Below are 12,451 nucleotides of genomic sequence, written 5' to 3'. Positions count from 1 at the left end.
GTATTAGTCCTCCAAGTTTGTTCTTTTTCAAATTCGTTTGGCTACTGTAAGTACTTTGTGTATCCATTTGAATTTTATAGTCATTTTTTTGTTGCTATGAAAGTGAGTTTTGATTGTGATTAAATTTAATCAGTTTAGAGGTAATTAGCATCTTAATATTATCAACTTTTTCAATTCAGATATATAAATGATTTGATATATTTATATACTGCAAACTGATTACTGCCATAAGGTTAGCTACCACTTCCATCTTATTGCAGTTACTATTTCTTTTTTGTGGTAAAAACATTTAAGATCTACTCTCTAGGCAACATGCAAGTTTATGATGCAATATCATTATTTATAGTCCCCACGCTGCACAATAGGTTCCCAGAACTTGTTCATCTCGTAACTGGAAGTTGGTGCTCTTTGACCAGTTTCTCCCCATTCTCTCCACCCTCCAGTCCTCAGGAACCACTACTCTACTCTTTCTCTGAGTCTGGCTTTTATAGATTCCATATACAAGTGATAATACCATGCAATATTTGTCTTTGTCTGACTTATTTCACTTAGCATGATGTCCTCAACGTTCAGCCAAGTTGTAGCAAATGGCACAATGTCCTTCATTTTCATGTATGATATTAGTAATATTCCATTGTATATGTACACCACATCTTTATCCATTCAGTGTTGACAGACACTTGGGTTGTTTTCATATCTTGCTGTTGTGAATAATGCTGCAATGAACATGGGAGAGCAGATATTTCTAAAGGATCCTGATTTCAATTCCTTTGAATATATGCCCAGAAGTGGAATTGTGGGTCTACTTTCAATTTTTTGAGGAACCTCCATACTGTTTTTCACAGTGGCTGCACCAATTTACACTCCCACCAACAGTGCACAAGGGTTCCCTTTTCTCCACCTCTTTGCCAACACTTGCTATTGCTTATCTTTTTGATAATGGCCATTTTAATAGATGTGAAGTGATATCCATTGCGGTTTTGACTTTCATTTCCCTGAGGATTACTGATATTGAGCACCTATTCATGTAGCCATTGGTCACTTGCACACATTCTTTGGAAAAATGTCTATTCAGTTTCTCTGCCCATTTTAATTGGTTTGTCTGTTTGTTTGTTTTTGCTTTTTTGCTGTTGAGCTGTGTGTGTTCTTTATATATTTTGCCTATTAACTCCTTATCAGATATATGATTTGTAAATATCTTCTGCCATTCCAGAGGTTTTCTCTTCATTTTGTTAATTCTTTTGCTGTACATTTTTAATGTCTTCTTGATGTCTGCCATATTTATTAGTGTTTCCCTAATCTGGTCCTACTCTGTGCTCTCTCTATCCAGATGATACATTTTCACCTTGTGATCAGATTTCACTATTTCATGTAATGGCTCTTAAGTACTCCAGAATGTTTGGCTCTTTCTTTTTTCTCATCCTCCATCCCACAGGAACTCAGGGAAAACAGGATTTTAGGCCATGTAGTAACTGAGGCTTTTGTGTGAAGTGTTAGTTGCTCAATCATGTCTGACTCTTTGCAAACTCATGAACTGTAGCCTGCCAATCTCCTCTGTCTATGGAGTTCTCTAGGTAAGAATACTGGAGTGGGTAGCCATTCCCTTCTCCAGGGGATCTTCCCAACTCAAGGATCAAACCTATGTCTCCTGCATTGCAGGTGGATTCTTTACATCTGAACCATCAGGTAAGCCCCTAACTAAGGCTTTTACTTGTATGTTTTTAGAAAGCTCCCAGAATTAAGAGCCTGCTTCTCAGATTCACAGACATAGAGAACATACTTATGGTTGCCAGGTGGAGGAGGGGTGGACTGGGAGTTTGGGATTAGCAGATCAAACTATTATATATAGGATGGAAAAACCACAAGGTCCTACTGTATAGCACATGGAAATAAATTCAATATCCTATGATAAACTATAATGAAAAAGGAGTTTTAAAAAATCCATTCTTACACTGAAGAAAGAAAGCCAGTTTCTTATTGTATAACTTAGGGCCTAATTGGGGAAAGAAACCACATACTAATTTGAACAGGAAAAGTTTAACATTAATTATTGACTATTGTGGGATTGAAGTAATAAGGGATTAGCCAGTAAGAGTAAAGAGAACTCTAATGAATAAAGAAATAGCAGATTAGTGTGTGAGAGTATCTCAAGGGCTGTGAAGGAACACCCAAAGAAGAGCCTCCTCTGCTTCCCACAGATGAATACAGACCTTATAGGGAGGGCATATCCATGGCTCATAGCATGGCAGAAGAGTTGCTGTTGTGCTGCACTGGTGAAACTTGCTGGAAATCTGTCCTCTTTGGTTCCAGAAAAAACTGATCATGGGGCAGTGTCTCACTGGAAATATCCCACTGCAAATCATCTGAGAGGAGTGCCAGAAGTGCTGGGTGCTTCTGGCTGCAAAGAATTGCAGAAGCTGGGTTCTTGGGAAGCCATAGGAGCAGCAGGAGTTGGGTGTTAAAGAAGTCACCTGCACTTCAAGATCTGGGTGGCTGGGAAACTGCATGTGCATCAGGAGCCAGATGCTGCTGAAGCCACCACACTTCTGGAGCCTGGTGTTAAACAAGCTGCCCTTGCTGGAGGAGCATGCTGAGTGAGCTCACTAGAACCAGGAAGCAAAACCCCTTCTTCCAGTGTTTCTCCATCACCCTGCGTTGATAAGGTTCAACATCATGCCAGCTGCCAAAGGAAAAGAGACTCAGATCCATTTTTGTAGAGTGGGCAAGGAAGTGTGATTCGGGGTTAAAAGGCAATAAATTGATAACTGGAGCACTTATTCTTCAGTTTTTCTGAAGCAAAGCATGGAGAATATTTATTAAACTTAAATGTATTGAATTTGGAGAGATAGTCAGAGGAAGGTACTTTGTTCTCTTTCAGAAGGATTCCTCAAGCGTATGCTCAGAGGAATTCAAAAGACTATAGATTATATTTAGAAAGGGACGATAACTGCATGAAATGTTAATAATTGCAGCCTTTGTGTGTTAATTCTTTATGTTGTAACAGAATTGTGCCAAATTGAGTATCAGTATGAGTGGTACCATATCTGCTTTATACATTCATAACAGGCATTCATTTATACACCTCCCTAGAGGTATACTGAAATTAGAGCTGATATCAAGGGCAATACATTTTGAATATGCACAGAGGAGCAAAGCAACAAGCTTAGTATAGCTATATCCTCTCTTATATAAGCATTCTCAGGTGAATGGGTCCATTCAACAAATCAACTCTGATCCTGTTGGGTTATTCGGGAACCATGTTCCAAGTTATTGCTCTGCCATCTCCTAGGCCATTGTTGTCAGCTGGGTTGGTTGATGTTGGATCATTGTTGAGTCCTCTGGGCTGGGGAAGGGAGAAATGGAGATTTGCCCACTGTCTTAAGGCCTGGCCCAGGTGCAGCAAATGTCACTTCTGCTCACACTCTACTGGTAAGAACAAAGTGAGACTGATAAAGGTAAAGCCCAGCTATGTTCTATTTCTATAAAAGAAGAGGTGAATAGATACTGGTGGATGGCTTATAGTTTCTACCATAGATGGATGGCTTGCCTTATTTGACACTTGTTGAAAGCATATATTTTTCCTATAGATATAGAGGAATTGGTATTTGAGGACTATAAATTTAATGGAGATGCTCATAATAGTTCAGAGGGAAAAACAAAAGGAAGAAGAGAGATTATTAAGTTTTTAGAGCTAATGTATAATAAGGACATGCATTCTGAAATATTTCTTCCTTTCATGCTTCACCCATAACAGACTTCAGTTTCTTCTTCTGATTACCCTACTCAGTGTCCTACATAGTGGATATGGATTCCCAGGGTTCAAACCCCATCTCTTACTTATTTAGCTATTTAATCTTCAGCAAGTTACATAACTTCTCTGTGCTTCTGTTCTCTCTTCTATGAAACATGATTGATAATGATAGCTACCCATTAGGGTTTAGTGAAGATTAAATGAGCTATTTTGTGTAAAACACTTGGAAATAGTACCTGGTACATCATAAATGGTATATAATTGTTTTGCATATACTAAGTATTCTAGAAGAATTTTCATGATTGTTATATGGACTCTTCTATTTTTTTGTTCATCCTGTCCAAACTTCATGATAACTGTTCTGGAGTCATTTTCATTTTTTTCTTCTTTTTAGATGAGGATATTGGGCAAACTCAACAACAGAGAATTTCTGGAGAAGTTTCATTCCACTGTGAGAAAATTGGTCAATCCATAGGAAAAGATTCATTGTGTTCCATTATAGAAGAACTGTGGCAAGGTAATGACCAGCTAGAAAGAAATCAAGAAAACCAAAATAACCCTTTAAGTCATGTGAAAGTATTGACTAAGGAGAGGGGCTATGAATATAAAAATATTGAAAAAATAATTCATGTGAGTACCAGGCTTGTTCCTTCAATTAAAAGACTCCATAACTTTGATACATTTGGAAAAAGTTTGAAGCATACTTTAAATTTACATAATCACAATAAAAGCAATGCAACAATGAACTTTGATAAGATTTTTGGAAATGGTAACAATTTTGCACATAGCTCTTCCTTTACTAAGAATGAGAATGCTAATATAGGAACAAACTCCTATGAACTTAATCAATGTGAAAAACATCTTGACCACAAACAAGTTCTCGCCCACCATCAAAAAATTCATACTGGAGAGAAACTTTATATATGTACTGAATATGTGAATACCTTTACCCAGGAGTCACATCTTTTTGAGCATCAGAGAATTAATGCTGGAGAAAAATCGCATGAATGCAATAAGGATGAGAATATCTTCACTCAGAAGCCACAAATTGAGGTACCTCAAAGTGTTTACACAAGAGAGAAACCTTTTATATGTATTCAATGTGGGAAGGCTTTTACCCTCAGGTCAAACCTCATTACACATCAGAAAATTCATACTGGGCAGAAACCCTATAAATGCAGTGAATGTGGAAAAGCCTTTTTCCACAGATCATATCTCTTTAGACATATGAGAATTCATACAGGAGAAAAACCTTATGAATGCAATGAATGTGGAAGAGGATTTTCTCAGAACTCTGACCTCAGTATACATCAAAAAACTCATACTGGAGAGAAACACTATGCATGCAGTGAATGCGGGAAAGCCTTCACAAGAAAATCAGCTCTCAGGATGCATCAGAGAATTCACACAGGAGAAAAACCCTATATATGCACTGAATGTGGAAAGGCCTTCATCCAGAAATCCCATTTCAATACACATCAGAGAATTCATACAGGAGAAAAACCTTATGAATGCAGTGACTGTGGAAAATCATTCATTAAGAAATCACAGCTGCATGTGCATCAAAGAATTCATACAGGAGAAAAACCTTATATATGCACAGAATGTGGAAAGGTCTTTACTCATAGGACAAATCTCACTACACATCAGAAAACTCATACTGGAGAGAAGCCATATATGTGTGCCGAATGTGGGAAGGCTTTCAGTGATCAGTCAAATCTCATTAAACACCAGAAAACTCATACTGGAGAGAAACCCTATAAATGCAATGGCTGCGGAAAGGCCTTCATATGGAAGTCACGCCTCAAAATACATCAGAAATCTCATATTGGAGAGAGACACTATGAATGCAATGAATGTGGCAAAGCTTTTATCCAGAAATCAACACTCAGTGTACATCAGAGAATCCATACAGGAGAAAAACCCTACGCTTGTCCTGAATGTGGGAAGGCCTTCATCCAAAAATCACACTTCATTGCACACCATAGAATTCATACTGGAGAGAAGCCTTATGCATGCAGTGACTGTGGGAAATGCTTCACAAAGAAGTCACAACTCCGAGTGCATCAAAAAATTCACACAGGAGAGAAACCCAACATATGTGCTGAATGTGGAAAGGCTTTCACTGACAGGTCAAATCTCATAACACACCAGAAAATCCACACTAGAGAGAAACCCTATAAATGTAGTGATTGTGGAAAAACCTTCACCTGGAAGTCACGCCTCTCTATCCATCAGAAATCTCATACTGGAGAAAGACACTACGAATGCAGTAAATGTGGGAAAGCTTTCATCCAGAAAGCAACACTAAGTATGCATCAGATAATTCACACAAGAAAGAAAGCTTATGCTTGCACACAATGTCAGAAGGCCTTCACAGACAGATCAAATCTTATTAAACATCAGAAAACTCATAGTGCAGAAAAACTATAAATCCGGTGACTGAAAATACCTTCAGCTGGAAGTCATAATGGGATGTGCATCAGCTGTCTCACAGAGGCAACAAGGAGTGCCTGATGCTGCAATCATTGCGCAGGGGGAGTAGATATGACAGACTACAAATAGCTTCAGTGAACAGAAGGTCAACAAAGCCAAGTATTCTTCAGTCAGGTGGAATACAAGTTGATATGCAGTTATATGTGTAGGGAGCCACTTTGGTAAAGCATTTGAGCAATAGCCCTGGTTGGTTTCATGATTCACACAGACACTCTCATTCTCCTGCAAATGGTAGAAATAGAGACCCCAGGAGATGTAATCTCTTGTGCTTCACTTTTTGGATAAAGGGCTTTATCAATTCAGCACTGATTTGTTCTTCACACCCTGAAATGTAAAACTACTCAATACTGACCAATTTTTTTCAAATTTCTAAGGTGGGGAGAAGAGCATTCATTGTCCAAACACTTCTAGGACATTGAAGTCAAGGCAAAAACCAATTTGGGAATATATTAATTAATAGGTCTATGAGTAGAAGCCGAAAGTTTTTATGATAATTGACATTTAAGACACGGAAAAGATTGCCCTGAGGAAGAGCTCTTTTTCTTCCCTTTGAGACATCACCATGGTATATTTTTAAAATATGAAACAAAATTTTTAAATTTAATTTCTGACTTTATGCATTGGCAAATTAAACATAGCTCTAGCCTATGTTACAGGAATATAGTTATTAAATGTTACATATGCCTAAAGGTGGCAGTTGTTCCCTTATCAATTCCATGCTGTGGCAGCAGGTGATTCACACTTGAAAGTAGTGAGCATGCCTTCTAGTCTGTACTCCCAAAGCTATCATTTAGGTAAGCTGCAGACCATAAACTTCTTATCCCCTTAGTAACTGAACCTAAGACAATGAAACTGAGCCACAGCACTCTGGACTTCTGCTGAAGCTTCTGCTTTCTTTGGGATTCCTGTTTGAAAAACAACAGTTAAAGAAATTGGGTTTCAATACATAAAATGGTGGGTTTTCTTCCAAGGTAGTTAATTTTATATATTCATTTTTATGTGCACATTAAGAGTAATTTTGTGTGGATTGCTATGGGATAAAGTCATGTTGCATTAGTTATTTAGCCTAAGATATGATTATAATTATAGTTGAATAACCGGAAGACTTCTCTAAAAAGAGCACTGCTTTTTTTAAGCACTGATATGTAAACACTTTCTTGTTTTTAATTAAAAAATCTTTAAAATACTCATAAGAAAAGGGGCTTTCTTTCTAGCATGTAGTTTTATTTTGTTTTTAACTTTTTAATTAAAGTATAATGCATACTGAAAATGCATATGTCATAAGCATACAGTTCAATGAATTCTAAGAAACTGAACACACTCAGATCAAGAAACAGAACATGACTAGCACCCCAGAAAAACTCCCTGTGCGCCCTTCCAGGGCTTATTGTCCACCTCCCGCACTAGGTAAACACTATCTTGACTTAAATAGTTTTGTCTGCTTGGTATTTTATATAAATTCACTCAGTAGTTATATTTCATATTTTGGTAATATACTGTTAAGTGTCTTCTTTCATTCACATTATAAATGTGAGATTTGTCCATATTGTTAAATGTAGTTATAGGTAATTCATTCTTATTGTCATGTTAAATTATACTCTGAAAATTCAACAATATATTTATCCATTCTATTGTTAATGGACATTTGTGTTGTTTGTAGCTTAGAGCTATTGGAAATAGTGCTAGTATAAATATTTTAGTACCTATCTATTGGTGAACATATTTATGAACTCTGTTAGGCATATATCTAGGAGTTGAACTGCCAGATTATATTGTATCCATATGCTCAGCTAGTTTATGAAACTAGTTTTCCAAAGTGACTGCACCAGTGTACACTCCCACCAACACAGTATATGAGTTCTAGTTGCTCCTTGTCAATACTTGGTATTTTCCATCTTTTTTTTTTTTTAACTATAGCCATTATGCTGGATGTATAGTGATATCTCAGTGTGATTTAATTTTTATTTTCTTATCCTTCAACCCCACCATAGTATCTTCCCAAGACAGTTGCCTGATATCTCAGATCTGAAACTTAGCATGGTTTTCACGTGACTGTACCATTTTACATCTCACCAACAATAGTAAGCAATTAGTAACTTTAAATATTCCCATACAAAAATGCCCAAAGCTTGATGGCTTGACTGGCTGAGTGCATTAAACATTTGAGTAGAAATCCTTCAGAAAATAGAGGAGGAAGGAACACTCCCCAACTCTATGAGGCCAGGATTACCCTGATACTTAAGCCATACAAACATATCACAAGAAAACTACAAGCAACATTCCTCTTGAATATAGATGTAAAAATCTGCACCAAAATATTAGCAAGTTGAATCCAGCAACATATAAAATGTTTATACATCATGACCAAGTGGGATTTATTCCAGTGATGCAAGACTGCTTGCTTCAACATTCAAAAATCAGTCAATGCAATCTACTGTATTATATATACAGGGTAAAAAAAAGAAAAAATCACATAAAGCACATAGTCCACATAGTCTACATATTGAATACAACTTTATCAAATCTCCAACAGGCTTTCTTCCCCATAAATTGATTAGCTAATCCTAAAATTTATATAGAAATAGAAAAGACCAAAAATAGCAAATAAGAATTTGCCAAAAAGCAAAATACAAGGACAGTAACTTCCTAATTTCTTGATTACAGTAATCAAGACAGTATGGTACCAGTATGGGGAGAGAGAGAGAGATCAATGGAATAGAAAAGAATCCAGGAATAAACCCTGATACCTATGGTAAATATAGTTTTTTACAAAAATGTGAAGGCAATTCATTGGGAAAAGAAAAGTCTTTTCAACATTTGGTGCAGGAATGATTACATATCCATATGCGAAAAGATGAATTTAAATCATACTTCACACCATACTAAAAATTAACTAAAAATGGATCAGAGATGTAAATATAAAAGCTAAAACTATAAAGGGTTTAGCAGAAAACATAGGAGAAAAATCTCTGTGATCTTGTATTAGGCAAGGAATTCTTAAATATAACACCAAGAGCATGATCCATAAAGAAAAAATGATAAATTAGACTTCATCAAAACTAAAAAGGTTCAAACTTCAAAAGATACCATTAAGAAAATGAAAAGACAAAGCACAGACTGGGAGCAAACATTTATCTGTTAAAGAACTTGTATCTGGAATATATAAAGAACTCTTACAATCCAATAAAAAGAAGACACACAACCCAGTTTACAATTAGGCAGAAGATTTGAAGAGATAGTTTACCAAATACATTATATATATATATATATATATATATATATATATATATATATATATATATATATATATAAAGGCTTCCCTGGTAGCTCATCTGGTAAAGAATCCATCTGCAATGCTGGAGACCCTGGTTCAATTCTTGGGTCAGGAAGATCCCCTGGAGAAGGGATAGGCTAGCCACTCCAGTATTCTTGGGCTTCCCTGGTGGCTCAAATGGTAAAGAATCAGCCTGCAATGCAGGAGATCTGGGTTCAGTCCCTGGGTTGGGAAGATCCCCTGGAGGAGAGCATAGCAACCCACTCCAGTATTCTTGCCTGGAGAATCCCCATGGACAGAGGAGCCTGGCGGGCTACAGTCCATAGGGTCACAAAGAGATAAGACTGAGCAACCAAGCACAGCACAGCATATATACACACACACACACACACACACACACACATACACACACACACACACACATATATATACACACACACACACATATACACACACACACACATGAATAAACATGTGAAGAGATGCCCAACATCATTAGGCATTAGAGAAATTCTAACTAAAACCACAAGCTTCCCTAGTGGCTTCAGTGGTAAAGAATCTGCCTGCCAATGTAAGAGATGTGAGTTCAATCCCTGGGTCAGGAAGATCCCCTGAAGAAGGAAACGGCAACCCATTCCAGTATTCTTGCCTGGAAAATCCCATGGACAGAGGAGCCTGGTGGGCTACAGTCCATTGGGTCACAAAAGAGTCAGACATGACTTAGTGACTAAACAACAGCAACTAAAACCACAATGAAATACCACTTTATATGTACTAAAATGGCTATGTTGGCACAGATAGGGAAAATCAGGAACTTTCCTACATTTCTGGTGTGACTGTATTAAAATGACATAGCCATTTTGGAAAAGTTTGGCAGTTTCTTAAAAAGTTGATCATAAATTTACCAGAGGACCCAGTACTGCCACTTCTATAATCTAACCAAAAGATATATAACATGTGTTCATACAAACACTTGCACTTGAATATTAATAATAGCATTATTCATACAAGACAGAAAAGTAGAAACAATCTAAATATCCATCAACTTACAAATAGACAAAATATGGTATATTCAGCAATAAAAAGAACAAATGCTACAGTATAGATGAACTTCAAAAATATGCTAAGTGAAAGAAGTGAGATGCAATACATCTAGTATTATATTTGAATATTGCATTTATATGAAATGTCCACAAAAGTAACATCTATAAAGCTCTGTAGATCAGTGGTTGTCTGGAAGATCCCCTGGAGAAGGAAATGGCAACCTACTCCAGTATTCTTGCCTAGAAAATTCCATAGACAGAGGAATCCATGTGGACACAAATAGGATACAACTGAGCTACTAAGAATGGGAATCATCACTGTTAATTAGTAAAAGGAATCTTATTGGGGAGATAAAAATGTTACAGAACTTGACTGTGGTGATGGTTGCACAGCTAGGTAAGTTTAATGAAGGTCATTGAAGTGATCCTCAATTCCATTCCTGTTTAAGCATCTGGGTTCTCTGCCATAACATCTATTGCCACCCATATCTAGGATGAAGTGTTGTCTTGGAGCCTGTTGTACATTTAAAAATAAACTTTTTTTAAAAGGTCATTGAACTGTACAATTTAAATATGGAACCTAAATTATATCTCAATAAAGTTGTTTCTTTTTCAGAGTTGTTTTGGCTCTCTAGGTCCTTAACATTTGCATATAAATGGTAGAATAAGTTTGTTCATTTCAACAACATAAAAAGCTGCTGTGATTTTTATTGAGATTGGTTTGAATCTATAGATCAATTTGGGGAGAATTGAAATGTTAACAATATTGAGTTTTATGACTGATAAATAAGGCATATCTCTCCATTTAATTTCTCTCAACAGTATTTTGTAGTTTTCAGTGTACAGGTCTTTCACATCTTCTGACAAATTGTTGCCTAAGTATTTCATATTTTGATGCTATTTTACTTGATGTTTTATTTCCACTTTATTGTATAGTATTCATTTTTTTCAATTACTTATTGTTAATTACTAGTATGTAGAAAAGCAGTTGCCTGAAGAAGGGCATGGAAACCCACTCCAGTATTCTTGCCTGGAGAATCCCATGGACAGAGGAGCCTGGTGGGCTACAGTCCATAGAGTCGCAAAGAGTCAAACAAAACTGAAGCGACTTAGCATTCACGCAGAAAAGCAACTGATGTTTGTATGCTTATCTTGGGCAGAAGTTAGAGGAAACAGTCCCTACATAAGACTGCCCTCACTTCCAACACCAACTGCAAGTTCAAGGGTCTCTAAGAACACCCTCAATTTTAATCATTCCAATCCATCCTGTCAAGCCATTAAATACGTTATCATATTTTATACCAATTTGATTATTCTTCCTCTCTGATCTGCCTCTATTTGTACCTTATGATAAACTTGTGTGGAACTATTTCGCTTATGATTAGCTAAATTCAGTTCTTCCTCAAGCTAGTCATTTGCCATCAATATTATATCCTGAAAAATCCTTTAACTCAATTTCCCCATATATTTGACCATCAATACAAATACAGTCTTAGCAACAATGCCAGTGTTACACCGTGATAGTAGTGTAACCTGCATACAACACTGATAATATGTGTAACCTGCATACAACATTGTGCCTATAGTCAACATTATATACTCTACATTTAAAATTTTTCAAAAGAGTAGATGTCCTGTTAAGTGGTTTTCCAAAATAAAATATATCAAAAGATACTGGCACATTACTAGAGTCCCACTAGGTCATCAACAATTAGTCCAGTTCATCTCCCAGAACAATATCGCTCAGGTTTGCAGACTTCCATTTGACCTTCTCAGGTTTCAAAAGTAAGAGGAGTCTTGGCAACAAGTGGCTTCATTCTCTCTGGCATCTGGTTTAATTGAGTTGAGACAGTATTATCACTTATTCTGAGCCTCTCAGGGCACCAA

General features: G+C 36.7%; 1 protein-coding gene across 8 annotated transcripts in view; it reads left to right on the top strand.

Annotated features, from left to right (window-relative positions):
- Positions 1 to 11,181, top strand: part of ZNF41 (zinc finger protein 41) — a 46,921-nt gene extending 35,740 nt beyond the window's left edge. For 6 of the 8 annotated variants that reach the window (XM_070784220.1, XM_070784216.1, XM_070784219.1 and 3 more), the window contains 2 exons: positions 1,660 to 1,686; positions 4,146 to 11,181. In XM_070784220.1, the coding sequence (XP_070640321.1) occupies positions 1,660 to 1,686; positions 4,146 to 6,184 (2,066 nt within the window). In that variant the 3' untranslated portion in view covers positions 6,185 to 11,181. The other 2 variants (XM_070784222.1, XM_019955576.2) reach the window with 2 other exon arrangements.
- Positions 11,182 to 12,451: the final 1,270 nt, after the last annotated feature.

This window comes from Bos indicus, chromosome X, assembly GCF_029378745.1.
Source record: "Bos indicus isolate NIAB-ARS_2022 breed Sahiwal x Tharparkar chromosome X, NIAB-ARS_B.indTharparkar_mat_pri_1.0, whole genome shotgun sequence".
Lineage (NCBI taxonomy): Eukaryota > Metazoa > Chordata > Mammalia > Artiodactyla > Bovidae > Bos > Bos indicus.
The sequence above is the reverse complement of the archived record's forward strand: the minus strand, read 5'-3'. Positions and strand labels throughout refer to the sequence as shown.